The sequence below is a fragment of the Saimiri boliviensis genome, chromosome 1, assembly GCF_048565385.1.
Source record: "Saimiri boliviensis isolate mSaiBol1 chromosome 1, mSaiBol1.pri, whole genome shotgun sequence".
NCBI classification, from domain to species: Eukaryota; Metazoa; Chordata; class Mammalia; order Primates; family Cebidae; genus Saimiri; species Saimiri boliviensis.
The window spans coordinates 268231814-268248094 of NC_133449.1; the positions used below are offsets into that span (position 1 = coordinate 268231814).

The window sequence follows — 16281 nt, forward strand, 5'->3', positions numbered from 1 at the left end:
ATTGGTAAGATTTTATAATTTTAATATTTCAGTCTTGATTGACTTCTAGGTAATAGATATTCCTGGTTATAGTCTTGAGAGTAGATGGGAGAAAGAATAAGGGAACTGCTATTAGAATGGAAAAGGCTAAACTGTGAGGCCAGAACACTCTTCAGTGCATCATCCCTGATCATCCCTGATATTGGTGGAACTCAGCAGTTCTCCAGAATTCTTTAGGTTTCTGCCTGAAAGAAAAATCTCTTCTCTAGGGCCTGGGAGTGACCTTGCCCTTGGACAAGATCTTGCTTGCTATTAAAAGGAGCAGCAGGAGGAAAAAAAAAAGTGGAAGAAGAGTCACAGGAAGAGTACAAGAAGGAGAGAGAGAGAGAAAGAGAGAGAGAGAGAGAGAGAGAGAGAGAGAGAGAGAGAAGAAAAGGGTAAAGGGAAGCAAAGAAGGGGAGAGGAAGAAAGGAAAAGAAACAAAAGGAATTCTGGTCCAAGTGGTTCTTCAGTGCCCTTGCAAGTGCAGGTCATTGTGCCTGTGTTACCTGAATGTCTTTTGACTCCAGTTGGGACCCTGCTGCCTAATGTTTATGTAACAGAGAAAAGGCTCAGAGTAGTTATTTGACTTGTGACGACAAAACATGTTACATGCAAAGTGGATTTAAGGTTGCAGATGGAACTAAGGTTGCTAATCAGCTGATTAAAGAGTATGCTGGATAAGCAAGATGAGCCTAATGTAATCGCAAAGGTCCTTATAAGCGGAAAAGCCAGGAAGAAGAGAGAGTGATGTGGTGTGAGAAAGACTCAAAGGGCCATTGCTAGCTTTGATGGGGGAAGAAGGTCATGAGCTGAGGAATGCAGGTGGCCTCTAGAAGTTGGAAAAAGCAAGACAACAGATTCTCCCCTCGAGTCTTCAGAAATGAATGCAGCTGTGCTAAATCGTTGATTTTAGCCCAGTGAGATCAGTTTCAGATATCTGATTTCAAGAGTTGTAACATAAGAAATTTGAGTTGCTTCAAGCCACTGAATTTATGGTAACTTGTAACAGCAATAATAGGAAACTAGCATATACCTAAAAGTCTTGTTGCCCATGTGTTCCAGATCTGAGAGACCACTGTGCACGCGGGCCGCTGAGTTTGCCTTGGAGGCTCTGTCCCTATTCAAGATTGGGTGAGTTGGTATCCCAAACCTCTCCATGAATACATGTGGTTGGCTGGCAGCCAGGGAAAATTCAATATTGGGGCTGAATTCTTCCTGGATGGAGTAAGGAGGTCTGTTTCAGCTCAGAGGTGAAAAATCTTGGCTGGATTAGCCCAGTAAATTCTCAAGATGCCTGGCAAGCACCCTAGTTTGTAGATTTCTCTCACAGATGTAAGAGCTTGAGCCTCTGAATGAATGGACGCCCCCTCCAGGGTAGCCAGTTCAGGGAAACTGGGGAGATACCTTAACCCCTTCCCGGGCTGACTTCCTTCCTCCACTCTCCTGGTTTCCTTTTGAGTGAATGGAGGTGGGCTAGGAAAGATGGGGTTCTAAAAGCCTTGAAAAGCTGCCTAGAGACCTGCAGACTCAGAGGGGCCCACAGGCATTTGCTGCAGTCACCTCGTTGCAGAGATGAGGGGGCTTGGCTGAGGCCGCAGTAGCAGATTAGCGCAGCCCATTTCCCTTTGTGTGACTTGGCAAAGACAAAAATTGCCTATGAGTTTTTTTCCAGTGGAAGAGAATCCCAGAGCGGTCCGAGTGGGTGAGGAGTCTTGATAGAGCGATGTTGGAAAAAGTTCAGGAACGTGGAGGAGAACAGCAGGGGTGGGGGCAGCGCTGAGCGTCGAAGGACGGAGGGAGTGGGGCCGCCTCTGCCCCAACTTTGTTCTCTTTGTGTTGCGCCCGTATTTCGGCACTCTGGGGGGCTGTCCTGGGGGCCTCTCACTCGCGGCTTCCTCGAATGCGGACCAGGGCGGCTCTCCCGGGGCTCCCCTATTTGGCCAGCTCGGTCAGCTCGGCTGGCTGGGCCCGGCGCTCGGGGCGGGGCCGGAGGAGCGCGGGGGTGGGAGTCCCCGAGGACCATGCACCGAGCGGGTTGCGACGCCCCGGGGCATGCGGGAGGCGGAGGGGTGGGGACCGGGGTGGGCTGCGCCCTCCCGCTCTGGCCCAGCCACACCCCGCGGAAAGCGGACACTGTTAGCTGAATCACTCCCCCTTTCAGGAGGAGGGAGGGGAAAAAGGTGTCTAGCCCTTTTCTGCTTAAAAAAAGCACAGGGAGATCGCGGGCAGCTTTGCAGTCGCTGCCTTCTCGCGCCTGGACCATGCACCCCTGCATCTTCCTGCTGGGCCTCAGGCGAGCACTTCATTTCTGGAGCTGAGGGCTAAAACTTTTTTGAGTTTTCTTCTCCCCAACAACTGAATCATGCCATGTGCCCAGCGGAGCTGGCTTGCAAACCTTTCCATGGTGGCTCAGCTCCTCAACTTCGGGGCGCTTTGCCATGGGAGACAACCTCAGCCAGGCCCGTTTAGCCTCCCGGACAGGAGGCAAGGTTAGTGGCTTTTCTTAATTTCCTTTTAAAACGGTGGTGGTAAGACATGCAGGAACTTTGCTGCTCTCGTTTCCCTTCCCCCACCCGGCAGACTTGAACGCTGCAAAGCCATTTGGCTGCGTTATAAAAAAAACCTGGGCTGGGAGCTCAGGAACCTAGGCTTTCTCATTAAGGTGATGAGTCCTTCATTCTTACAGAAAGGTGAGTACCTCGCTCTCTCTTTTACAAAGATGACACTGTGGTCTTTGAAAGACCCCAGAGGTGGCTGGTCACTTTCTCTCTTTTGTCTCCTCTTTGAATGCTGTATTGTTTCGATTCCCTATCTTTCAGACTCTGAACATGGAACATTATTATTATTATTTTTTTTAAGTGCCAGCTGGCTACTGGCAGTCATTGCACTGTTTCTAGTTCGTTTTAAACTTCTGGTCAGGAAAGGGGAAGTGTGATTCGGCCCCCCTGTTGAGCAGGCTTGGCTGTGTTTTGGTTTTCTGGAAAGATTTAGGGTTGTGTTTTTAAAAGAACAGTCCTTTTGGGGGAAATATACCCCGGGAAGGGCTCACTTTTTCCTGTCCTGTCGCGCTGACCACAGCCGGCTGCTTCTCTTTCTGATTTCTGAACTCGTGTTATTGTAAAAAGCACTGGAAGCGTTCTGGAGGACAATTTGTTGTTGTTTTTATTCTTTTAAGCCTAACACTCAGCAATTTCTTGGAACTGGAAGGGTCAGAGACACCTTCGTGTTTGGTGAGGGGTTCGTTGTACCTCTGGGGGTAAACGGTCCTAGCAGCAGCAATGTCCCGCATTGGCAATCTGTGTCAGCCCATCTGACCACTGGCAATAGTCTTCCAGGGTGCAGGTATCAGTGTCCCTGTCCCTGCTATACAGATGAGGAAGCTGCAGCTGGGAGAGCTTATGAACCCAGCTAATGTGGAGCAGGGTTTTGAGCCCAAGTAGCCTGACTCTTAGAATCATGCAGCACTGTCCTATAGCAATAATAGGGATTTATGTGTGTGCATGCACACATGCACATGTACACACACACACACACACACACACACACACACGCACACAGAGCACTGTGTTGGCATTCACCCAGTCCTGTGTTTGCTGACTGTGCTGAAGTCTCCGGAACTGTCCTCCGTGGCTTTCTGACATCCCTTTAATTCCCAAGAACACTTGAATGATAAACATCACCAGCCTATCCTTGTTTAGGATTTCTAAGGAGGGTTTTCTGCCCATGTTGTAAAATTCAAACATTGCTGGAGAATTAATCTGCTGTGGCCTCAAGAAGTATCAGAAGCAAGTCCTTCTCTTTGCTTTACTTGGAAAGCTGGAGCCGGCAAGCACTGGGGTTAGATGTCAATCAGCCAGCACTCACTTGTGTAAACGGTCCAGATACAATCTCCCACTCCCAAGTTTAAAATAGCAGGGCTTGTTGTTCTTTGAAAAACAGTTCCTTTGTGAAAAGTCTCTCCTCTGGGGCAGCACAAACAAAGCCTGCAAGCACTTCCCAGGGCATTGGGAGATGATTTGGTTCAAAGACACACATTCTCCTGGGTTGGTTTTCAGCTCTGTTTGCGCCACATCTTCTTTGTAAGGGAATTCAGCTTGATGTGAAGCAGACACCACCGGGCCGTGGTTGTTGCTCTCTGGAAAGTGAGATATGATTATTTTCCCTAGTCACCTCTATGTAGAGCTATTCACTGAGAGTATCCAATGCTCAAGAAAACCTATAAAGTGCTCCAAGCTTATTGGTGATATATATTTGGTATTTGGTTTAAAAATAATTTCTGTGTTTTTTTTTTTTTTTTTTTTTTTGAGATGGAGTTATTCTTTGTCTCCCAGGCTGGAGTGCAGTGGCTGCATCTTGGCTCGCTGCAACCTCTACTTCTGGGGTTCAAGTGATTCTCCTGCCTCAGCCTCCTGAGTAGCTGGGATTACAGAGATGAGCCACCATGCCCAGCTTATTTTTGTATTTTTAGTAGAGATGGGGTTTCACCATGTTGGTCAGGCTGTGTCGAACTCCTGACCTCAGGTGATCTGCCCGCCTCAGCCTCCAAAAGTGCTGGGATTACAGGTGTGAACCACCACACTAGGCCAATAATTTCAGTTTTTAAAAGCATTTCACCAACCATAATCAATTCCCTAGTGGCTTTACAAATAATTCACATTTGGTGCAAAGGAGAAATTTCTAAGCAGACTTACATTTAGAATTAAAGGGAGTGGGAAAGAGAGAGGAAAGGATAGATGAGGGCAAACTAGTAGAGAAGGAAATTCTAAGGCTATTTGGGATTAGGATAGCCTGGGTTTTCCTTTCAAATGACCTACAGCCTCATGAATAACCAATCTCCTTAGACTTCCATGTCCACTTTGATAACATTTTTGAATGCACTCAAATCCTGAACATTTAAACTTGCAAATTATTTCAAAGATCATCTCATTCTTAGTTTTGAAAAATTTTATTTGTTTTTTTAATAGTGATGAGGTCTAGCTATGTTGCCCAGACTGATCTTGAACTCCTAGCCTTGAGCGATCCTCCCACTTCGGCCTCCCAAAATGCTGGGATTACAAGAATGAGCAACCATGCCTGGTGGCCATTTTTACTTTTATGGATAAGAATGGGAGGTCTAGGGCATCAGTTAGTGAACATATATGATTGAGCACCTACTAAATACCCCTTTACCAGGAGGATAAAGGGAATTGCATAGGGTTCCACGGTTGGAGACAGACTCAGACACTAAATAAGCTTTTAGGTTCCTTCTAGTTCTAAGAGTTGAACTAAGTCAGGGTTTTAGTCATTGGAAGGAGTATGGAGGTAAATTCAGTCCTTTCTGAGACTAGAAACATAGAAATAGGCTATTTGGTTAACTCTGCCCAGTATTCTTTCCACATTGCTCGGTTGTGATGTAAGAATGTGCTGTGACTTACTCAGGATTTCTTGGTTCACAACCAAGTATCAGAGCAATGGGAAATATTAAGCTTGCACACAACATACTCCCTCTTTTCTACAGCCAATCATATCCCCTTAGGTTTATTTGCCCTATGCTGTTTACAAAGCGCCAGTCTGTTCCATGACCTCTTTTGCTCCCTACATCTCTGTGAAATCAACACGACAGGCACTTTATTCCGTATTAGAGATGAACTCCAGTCTTGTGCAAGAAACAGAGGGAACGTTGCAGTGTTTTCAGATAAGTGTTTTAATTATTTATGTATTCTATTTGCCAAAAGAAATTCTGCAAGGAGGAAATGTTTTCAGCTATTAATATAAGAAGAGAGTCCACAGATTTGATATTTTGTGATGGTTATAATAAGCTATATAGTTAGTGGATTAGTTATAATAGGTTGGTGAGCAAATCCATCCTTCTGTGGCATACTTCACAATTTTGAGGAGAACAACACAGTTCTTCACAACATTTCAACAACCTTTCAACATGTGTAAATTTCTGTAATAAAAATAGTGTTGCAAGGTTACAGTTATCTTACAGGGAAGGTAACTATGAAAATAAACCTCTATTACAGGAATTTCATAACTTTTTAAAAAAAATGTGTGTTAGACATTCAATTCTCTCTAAGATAGAAATAAATATAAAGAATAAATACAGTTAATGTTCACTTTGGAAGCAGATATGTTAACATCGGAGTGATACGGAGATTAACGTGGCCCCTGTCCAAGGATGACATGCAAATCTCTGAAGCGTTCCATTAAAAAGCATCTACCTCCTGGGCTGGGAGTGAGGCTCCAATATATTAATATATTTAATAGATTTAAAATCGTACTTGACAAATAACATTCATTAGCTAAACACTAGCGTTGTTGGTTTTAAGGGTAGAAACTCGACTACCAGGGAGGTAGATGTTATTATTATTATGCCCTTTGTATAGATGAAGTAGCTCAGCTTGGGTCACCAACACAAACCACACTTTGTAAGTGACTTCTGATTTCCATCCACATCTATGGGCTGCCATGGCTTAGCTGCCTCCTGTGCAATCAGATTAGGAGGGAAAACTGATCTTACTTCCCATTACTTTGCCTGAAAAAGAGGCAATTACTAAGTCCATTGATTGCTAAGCAAATTGAGGTGTAAAGAGGTGAAGCACTTCTTGTCTGGTCAGATCACCGTCCCTAGGAGCAGTGTTATTAGCGCTAACCTTGCTATGCTTTCTGCCAAGAGCACTGGCTTTTCTTTGGTCACTAATCAAGTGTGGTGGTTAGAGCATGGTTTTGGAATAGGAGGCACAGCGTTTCAATCCAAGGAATGTTGTATAATGTGGCATAGTGACTTTCTACACTCGTTTCCTTACCTATGAAATGGGGATAACAACTGAATCTCTGTCACAGGGCTGTTGTGAGTATTGAATGAGGAAAGACTTATGGTACCTGACTCATAATAAGCGCTCATGAAACACTATAATTATTATCATCATATTATTCTACAGCCAATTTAGACTGGCTCTCTTGAAAATCCATTAGATCAAAAGCAACTGGATCAAAATTTATAAATTTGTTTGCTCTTTTATTTTTTGAGCAATAGGTGCTAGGGCTTTGACAAGCTTTCGTCTTTCATTTTATGCTTTCAAGAGTCATGTTTAAATCTGTGAGATGTATCTTCAGAAGCGGTTTCTATAAGGGATATTTTAAGTTGGAAAGTATATGGAAAAATATGTTTTCTGGATACATCGATGTAACTCCTCGATTAAGTTTGCTTCCTCCGCACCCTTCCCATTGCAGTTCTTCTAACTCAGATCTGGGATTATTGCTTCTATCCACCAGATGGCCTGGATGGCAGAATACTAGCCTGCCATTTAAAGCTGCTTCTACCCTGGCCTGGTTTTTCCCACACCCTTACCTCCTGATAACAGTCCTGTGGATCTGTCACTCCAAACTCATTTTGCTTTTCTATTGCCTGAGGAGACCTTGAGCTCTACTCTAGCCTTCCCTCCCTATGTCCAGTGGTCTCAGTCAAGGGATGCCTCTTCCAAGGTGAATTCTTCCCTCAGGATGCAGCCAGCTGTAATGGGCACAGCCAGCAGGGCGTCAGGAGCGACCAGTGTCAGACTGCCTTGTGTCATGGGGCACTGGCATGCCTTACTTACCTTGTCTACTGGATATTTTATATAGTTATCTTACAAGCCAGCACAGCACTCTCTCATTCAATCCTATCCTTCTCACCTATTTATCTTTAATTGGGAAAAGCCACACAGGAACTACAAATTTCAGAAGGAAAAACCACACCCCAAATCTCATCATCATAAACATTTTCGCTCTTACCCATTATTTCAAAGGCTTTGTTCATATGCATGTATATCAATATATCTCACAGTTGCAATTATAGAAGAGATCATACTTCTGCAAAATTGCCACAATTATTTTGATATATCAACTTACATAAAAATTTAGAGTACTTTTTTAATAATGTAAGATTGATTGAGAATCATACTTGTTAGTTTGTTTCAAGACAACCTTAATTTTATTATAGTAGTTTTCTGGGTATAACAAATAAGATTTTCAACTCTTTTCAGAGTTGTTCAATAGGTTATATGCTCGTTTGACTTGGAAGAGTGTAACATTTTATTCAGAATTCATTTTTTTTATTGCATTTTAGGTTTTGGGGTACATGTGATGAACATGCAAGATTGTTGCATAGGTACACACATGGCAGTGTGCTTTGCTGCCTTCCGTCCCCTCACCTGTTGCTTTTCATTTGTGCTCCCCTTAAATCAATCACTCTGGCTTTTTGAAAAAGTAATCTGCTAGAAAAGATGTTTATTTTTCTGTTTTGATGAAGATGCAGACTTGCATGTGTAACAGGGTATTAAAATGGAACTCTTTCTTTGTCTCAGTTTCTGCCAAAATCTTAAGTCTGAGAAGAAAAAAAAATTAATAATTTTTCACACACATTTAAAGAGAAATTTCAGACTGTGTGTGGGATGTGCAGGGTGATGGTGTGATGCTAATTCCTTCACTCTCCTAGTATGCTCGAGAGGAGAGGCTTAAAGGCCTGTGGAGAGATTTCAGAGACAGAATTTTTTCAGGAGAGATGAGAGTGCCAGGGCATTCATTCCTCCTACTGTGCCCCAACTCAAGACATGTGAAGGGATGGTTAGAGGTCTCAGAGAGCTTGGTGTGGGCTTGGGGAGCATGACCACTAACGTTTTAGCCTTAATACTGATAGGCAAAAGACTGGCTGGAATGACATTTAGTGACAGGACTGACCAAGAGCATGGCCAGGAGTGGCCTGAAATTCATGACATGGGGTGGGGGTGGAGGGAAGGTCAGGGATGTGGTTCCTCTTGTGAGCCAGATTTGGACCTCATGGGAGGCAACCAGATGTGGATCATCTTGAAAAGATGCCAAGGAGGATGCCCTGCAGGGGTAACATGGTTTCAGTAAAATGGTAGAAGATGGGAAAGCAGTGGGCAGCCAGTTGGAGGAGGAATTGCTCACATTGAGGAACCTGAAGGGGGCAGAGGTCTCCTAATGCCTTTGGAGCTTCTCTTAATAGAAGAGGTCAGTCAGTATGTGAACACTGGCTACATACAGGGCACCATTGCTAGATGACACCATTGCTAGACCCAACTGAATAAGATATTTTCCGCCCCTAATTGCCTTCCCTGTTTGAGCTCTGGAAGAGCCAGAGGCATCACTGTGAGTAGCAGAGGAGAAGAGCAGCCAGAGAGAAATACCGCAGGAGCTGACTGCATCCACCTCCCCACCGACAGTTTCTCTCTTCGGTAGGTCTAGACTTGGAAGGTCCTCCAATACTAAATTGGTGCAGACATTTCTTAGGGAGTAAGTGGGCAGGAGAAAGTACTGAGTCAGTTATACACCTCAGTTCATGGCACACTACTATCATGAATTTGTGAAAAAGCTTTTTTTATTGTATATATTTATGCATTTTTGTTCCCACTCCCTACTCCTGTTCTTCCCCATGGAAAACCATTTTAATGGGTTCCATCTGTAGTTCTTGTTCTTGTGTGTTCTGGAAAACGTCGTATTATTGTTTCAGTGTGTGCGCATTTTCCATGAACGTAAACAGCTCTGCATTAGCTTGTTTTATTTATTGTTTCTCGTGGAGCATTGCTGTTAAATTCACCCATGTTGCCATGTGGTCTGTTGTGCCTAGCTGCTGCACTTGGAATTAATGCGTCCGGACTTTTTGCACCTAAAAATGGAGACCATTTGTTAGTACCTGAGAGTGGAAACTCTGTGTTCTGCCCCATATTTCGTCCAAGGCAGAGAAGAATGATTGCACTTGGAATCATTTTGGAGGTAGTTGTCTGGGGAAAAAAAAAAAAAAAGCCCTTTTATAATTGTATTCCATTAAGTCCAGTTATTTTAATTAACCAGCTACAATAGTGTTTACTGATACATCAACCTATAAAACTGAGCACCTGTGATGTACAAGATTCTGACCTTCAAGGGATTTGGTGATAAATAATAAAAGGCAATATAAAATGAAGCCATTCTGGGAGGTACAGAAAGTAAAAGCATGAGGGTTCAGGGAAAGGAGAGAGAAGTTTAGCCAGGGACACTAGGAGAATGAAGAGGGAGGATTTGAGTGGAGATGTGAATGCTTAAACAGGATTTTGATAGAATGCAAAAGACATTCTAGTTGGGGAAGCTACATGAGCAAAGTAAAGCAAGTTACAAAATGCAAAATTACAACTGAGAGGTGACAAGTAGAAGTTTTTTTTTGTTTGTTTTTTGTTTTTTTTTTTAGCAAAAGTTTAGTTTATCTTACTAAATGGTTAATGGTTTTCTTTAAGAAGTCTGTAATCCAGAGTGATGATAAATTCCCTGCTAGGTAGATTCTTTGTTATTCTCAAAGAACAAAATAAGGAGGTAGTGGTAGAGAGACAAATTTGAATAGGTCCAAATGTGTATGTGTTCTTGTGTTGGATCAAGTGTTCCTGTCTTGCATTTTTAAAGTGGCAGTTTTTATATTTTGAGCCAATGCCTCAGATCCTGATATACCCCCTTATCATATGCATTTCATAAACATTTTTTAAAAAACCCTCTTCTTTTGCACATTCTTTGTTACATTATGGAACACTCTTTGCTCTAATTGGTGTGAGCATGTATATGATGAGTTCGCCATGTTCTGTTGTTTTCCCTCTAATCTGACCTAACAGGAAGCTCCTGATGTGTTGAAGCGCCTTGTAATCAACAGTGAAGCTCTGTGATTTGTCTTACTGAACTCTAGACTTGAAAGATTCTTGTTCCTCATTCAGAGGTTGCTCCTTTTCTAACAGTATCCCTCACGGATTAATTCCCATCTTAATTTGTCCCTGATAAAACACCTGATATGTCACTGAGGAGGAGCACTAGGTAAATCTGAGTTGTTCTGGGAATTTAATGTTAACAGTATTTGTATGATGAAGGGGATCGCTAAACTTCAGGTCAACTTCAAACTTCAAGTGGAATTTTGTAATTAAAAAGCTAGCATCTAAGTTCCAAACAAAAATGGGTTTGCCTTATTACCAATCTCTCTCACTGTTCTTCCATTTCTCCTTTTCTTGCAGAGCATTTTATCAAGAGCCTGCCAGAATACCACTTGGTGGGCCCAGTTCGAGTAGACGCCAGTGGGCATTTTCTGTCCTATGGCTTGAACCATCTCATCACGAGCAGCAGGAGGAAGAGAGATTTGGATGGCTCAGAGGACTGGGTGTATTACAAAATTTCTTATGAGGAGAAGGACTTATTTTTTAACTTGACAGTCAATCGAAGATTTCTTTCCAATAGCTACATCATGGAGAAAAGATATGGGAACCTCTCCAATGTTAAGATGATGGCTTCCTCTGCCCCCCTCTGCCATCTCAGTGGCACGGTTCTGCAGCAGGGCACCAGAGTTGGGACGGCGGCTCTCAGTGCCTGCCATGGACTGGTGAGTGTGGGCACTGGCCTTTCCTTCCTCTGCCCCGGCCCCTAGAGCTTCAGCTGGTAGACCTACTACTAACAGATTCACAGATGCACTGACATATGGGAGTTAAGCCCCTGTGATGTGATGATCCTGGCCTCCAGAGGGGTTGGTGAGAAAGTGTTTAATAAATAAAAGAGATCAACTTGAGAGGTACAAAGAGTAAGGGCACTGAGGGTTCAGAGGAGGCAGACAGAACTCCAACCAGGAACATCAGGACGGGGTTGGTGGGGGAAGAAAAGAAAAGATTTGAGTTTGGTCTTCAGCCTCCGAGGCAGCCCTGAAGGTATTGTTGACTGACTGGCTGGGCAGCATATTTTGAATGAGCAGAACTTAGATTTGGACTGAATGAGAATGTTATGAATAATGATGGTGATAGCAGCTGCTGTGATGGAATATTTGACTCTGTATGCTTCATAATCAGACTACATGAGGAAACCTTGGGTGGTCAGTTGATCCCTTTGTGCCTCTGTTTTCTCATCTGTAAAATGGAGATAATAATAGTACCTGCCTCATGGAGCAAGGTTTGGCAAACTATGAACCATATGCCAAATCTGGCCTGCCTCTTGTTTTTATAAATAAAGTTTTATTGAAAGACAGATATATTATGTGTTTACAGATTGTCTACAGCTGTTTTTGACCTGCCACAACAGAGCAGAGTAGTCGGGGTAGGTACTGTATGGCCGAGGAATGGCACAATATTTGCTATCTGGTCTTTCAGAAAAAGTTTGCTGACACTTTTAATAGGGTATTGTGAAGAGTGTTTAATAAATAGTAAATAATGAATGTTGGCTGCTGTTACTATATTTTATTATGCCAGACACTGGAATATGTGGTTTACTGTGTGGTTTGTGTACATTGTCCTCTTTGCCTTGTTTTACCAGATGAGGCAGCTTGGAGACGTTGAATAAATTCACTGTGCAAGTTACCTTGGGTTCAAATATTTCTCCTGTTATACGCTATATCTCAAAATGCAGAAACAGTGACAGCCCCACCAACAGCTGCAAACAATGCTCAGGAATTCTGCTGAGATTTTTTGAGGTGTGTGTTTAGGGAATGAGAGACTGCAGGGGAAGGGATCCCAGAGTCCTGAAGGTGGTATGGAGGTGTCCATGATTTTGGCCTTGGCACCTGTGCCAGGGCTGGTTTGTTAAGCAAACCTTCTAGTGGCATTGGCATTCCTACAAAAGGCACTTGTTCCAAATTTTCCCATTGTTACTGCCATTTTGCTAAGAATTTCTGTACTTTGTAATTTAGGTCTCTGTTTATCTTGTATCTGTAGAGTTTGGCTTTGCTAGAATACTGTGAGAAAATTCATATAAAACATTATATAACAGTTTAAGTTTTCCAAAGAACCTCTGGGAATGAATTGCATTTTACATTAAATAGAAAGTCTTGCTTTGCCTTGTTCTGTAAATTTGGATTTTCATATTAAGTATTTGTCATTTCCTCCTAATTAGATCATAGCATAACATCAAGAATGGTGAATGGGTTTCTCTTTTCCTTTTCCTCTTATCTCCGGGCTTTACTAGGGGCTTCGTTGAGCTGCAGAACATTTCCCAGCTGTCAACCTCTAGGCTTGCTGTGGGCTGACGTCACATCCTCACTTTGCAATCTTGGCTCTCATTTCTGTGAGACAACTTTGGAAGCATCATGGCACCTGACCCTTTATGGCCAGAACTGAAGAAAGAGCCCTTGATGATGAAACATTATTATGCTTATTAAGCATGAGCACCTTTCCATGGGATGGAGCAGTATGGTCTGCAGACTTGCAGAATCAACATCACATTTAATGGGAGCTCATAACAAAGACAAACCCATGGTCTCCACTTCAGACCTAGTGCATTAGAATCTCTGGGGATGGGCAAATCTGTGTGTGTGTGTGTGTTTGCTGCTTTATTGAGATATAATTCACATACATACAGGTAAGCCATTAAAATTTATAGCTCAATGGCTTTAAATATATTCAGAATTGTGCAACCATCATCATAAATTTTAGAATATTTTCATTAGCCCACAAAGTAAACCTATATCCCTTAGCAGTTACATACCCATTTTCCCATTCCTCCAGTCTTAGGGAACCATTAATCCACATTCAGTCTATAGATTTGCCTGTCTGAAACCTTTGTTTTAATAAGCTCTCCAGGAGATTCTGATGCCCACTGAAGTTTGAGAAGCCCTGGACTAGAGCAGTTATTCTTAACTCTGGCTCAACATTAAGATTAGCTGGCTAGCTTTAAAAATGGACCCACGTCCCAACCCCACAGCCTAGATGTTCTGATTTAATTGGTCTGAGAGTAGATTCCAGACATCGGCATTTTGTAAGGCTCCCCAGGAGATTCTAAAGTGCAGTCAATGTTGCCAACCACTGGCTTAGCATAAGTGAGTGTTAGCAGGTGGTATTTGGTCAATATTACTCTAAAGTAGAAGATCTCCCCAGGTGATTCTAATGAGCAACCAGGGGTGCAACTACTGTTCTAAATTGCTCCCTACTTTCATCTTGTGCTTTCTTTCTTTTTTGAGATGGAGTTTCACTCTTGTTACCCAGGCTGGAGTGCAATGGCGCGATCTCGGCTCACCGCAACCTCCGCCTCCTGGGTTCAAGCAATTCTCCTGCCTCAGCCTCCTGAGTAGCTGGGATTACAGGCACGCGCCACCATGCCCAGCTAATTTTTTATATTTTTAGTAGAGATGGGGTTTCACCATGTTGACCAGGATGGTCTTGATCTCTCGACCTCGTGATCCACCCGCCTCGGCCTCCCAAAGTGCTGGGATTACAGGCGTGAGCCACCATGCCCGGCTCATCTTGTGCTTTCTAAGAAAAATTCCATATTGTTTAGCATTATCCCAGGCTTGGGACGAATACTAGGACCCTTTCCATTTCAAATGGCCCCAAGGAACAAGAGTACTATCACATAGGCATTTTCAGATTCAGATATCAAATTCATACAAAGTTCAAAGCGCAAAGTGGTAGTTAAGATGATGGAAAATTTTCACATCCAAATCAGTGAATGATTTTTCTAGAAGAAACACTCCACTGGCAGGATTACCTTGGAAATTTTTACATATAATTGGATGGTTAATGGTTGGTTATTTTTAAAAGGCACCAAAGCCAAATGAATTTCTTTCCTTTCTGTGTTCGCACTACTTGACTGGATTCAAGTTCATTTGCTTGTGTGCCAAAATTTGCCAGTGTCCACCTAGAGTGGTCCTAGTTGAAAGGATAGTAGTTGGACTATGTCTGACTTCTGACCACGTGTCTAGGGTCTGACATCTAGTGTATTTGTTCTCTCTTTCACCCAGGGCTGACCTTACATTCAAATTCATAGGATGGCAGGCCTAGGATCTGCTGGTTCTAATCACTTCTCCACTTTTAGGGGCAGACGTAGTATTTGAGAAGTCTTTCTTAGGAAGGAAACACTTCCATGTGGACCAGGATATCTGCATTTTATTCCTGGGGTGCAAGCCTGGCTTCCTTTGTTTTGGATGTGGTCACTTGAATGAGATGTTGGAGCTGTGTTCTCTTGGAGTTGTCTGATTTGAATTTGTTTAACAGTTTAGTTGATTTGCTCCATTCTCAGCTTTTTGATGGAGGAACTGTGTTCTTTAATCAGTTAGACTCTGAATTTATTTATCCTCAGGAATGAGAATTTCAGTGGGGGCGGTTTTGGTTTTGCTGTTGCCAGGGGCACTACATTGGTTCCAAGTGAATTTGTTGTTAGTATTTCAGTTTAGATTTCTGCACTGGAAGGATTGTGCAAAATGTGAGACTCTACCCTCATGCATAAGATAGGATTGGTGTTCTGATTTTTCATGGGGCATTCGACTTCTGCCAAGCACTTACCCTCTGGACTGTGTACCTGGATCATTAAAGTAATAGTTTTAATTTCTGTTTACAACACATTATTTAATTCCTGTTCATAGCATTTCTTAGCTCAGGCTTTACTAAAGTGAATACAGTTCTTGGCTTGTCAAAAACTCTAGCCCTAATTTCTATCCCCTGCTGGTAAATTAAATTCTAATTCTTTTTATTTATTTATTTTTTATTTTAATTTTTCCAAGACCCCTGCTGTGGTGGCCCCAATGGCCAGGGCAGGCTGACCAGCCCTCTGCACGGTGGGCGTAAATTCTAATTCTTAATCTGAATAGCTGGTCATGGATCTCTCAAGAGCCATCCTGCTTTAACTTTCATCCACTCTCCGGCCTTAAGTCTCCCTTTGGGTGCATTGAGATTTCCATTCTTGTTTTAAACTCAAATATGGATTAAATTTTTGAAAGAGGCATTTATTAGTTATTTTTATGTTAAACTTTTTATTTTGAAATGTTGTAGATTCATATAAAGTTCTAAGAACTAATTCAAAGAGGTTTTAATATGTACCTTCTACCCAGTTTCCTCTGATGGCAACATCTTACAAAATTATCGTACAATATCACAACCAGGATTTTAACATTGATATAGTCAAGATGACACACATATTTATCACAAGAATCCTTCATATCATCCTTTTATAGCTATACCCATTTCTTTCCTGCTGCTCTTCATATTTATATTTTACTTTTAAGTCCATAACCCATTTTGAGGTAATTTTTGTGTGAGGTATGAGACTTAGAGGCTCTCCTTCCTCCCCTCCTCCCTCCTTTTCTCTCTTTCTTCCTTTTTTGCCTTGTTGTTTGGATGTCTGTTTGTTCTAGCACTGTTTGTTGAAAAGCTGTTTTTCTTTTATTAAATTGCTTTTGCATTTTTAAAAAAAAATTAGCTGGATGTATTTTTGTGAGTCATTTCTGAGTCATAGGTTCTGTCTCATCAATAGCACACACTCTTCGTAACTGTAGCTATATAATTAGTCTTGAAATCA

At 42.4% G+C, this 16281-nt stretch overlaps 1 protein-coding gene and 1 non-coding gene across 4 annotated transcripts in view; both read left to right on the forward strand.

The window, feature by feature from the left end:
- Window positions 1-1089: 1089 nt before the first annotated feature.
- Window positions 1090-16281, forward strand: part of ADAMTS12 (ADAM metallopeptidase with thrombospondin type 1 motif 12) — a 364104-nt gene continuing 348912 nt past the window's right edge. Inside the window, exons 1-2 of one of the 3 annotated variants that reach the window (XM_074386716.1) lie at window positions 1090-1152; window positions 11031-11392. In XM_074386716.1, the coding sequence (XP_074242817.1) occupies window positions 11258-11392 (135 nt within the window). In that variant the 5' untranslated portion in view covers window positions 1090-1152; window positions 11031-11257. The other 2 variants (XM_003936214.4, XM_074386709.1) reach the window with 2 other exon arrangements.
- LOC120365702 (U6 spliceosomal RNA) lies at window positions 6113-6216 on the forward strand. The gene has a single exon (XR_005580580.1). It is a non-coding gene; the product is annotated as a U6 spliceosomal RNA (small nuclear RNA).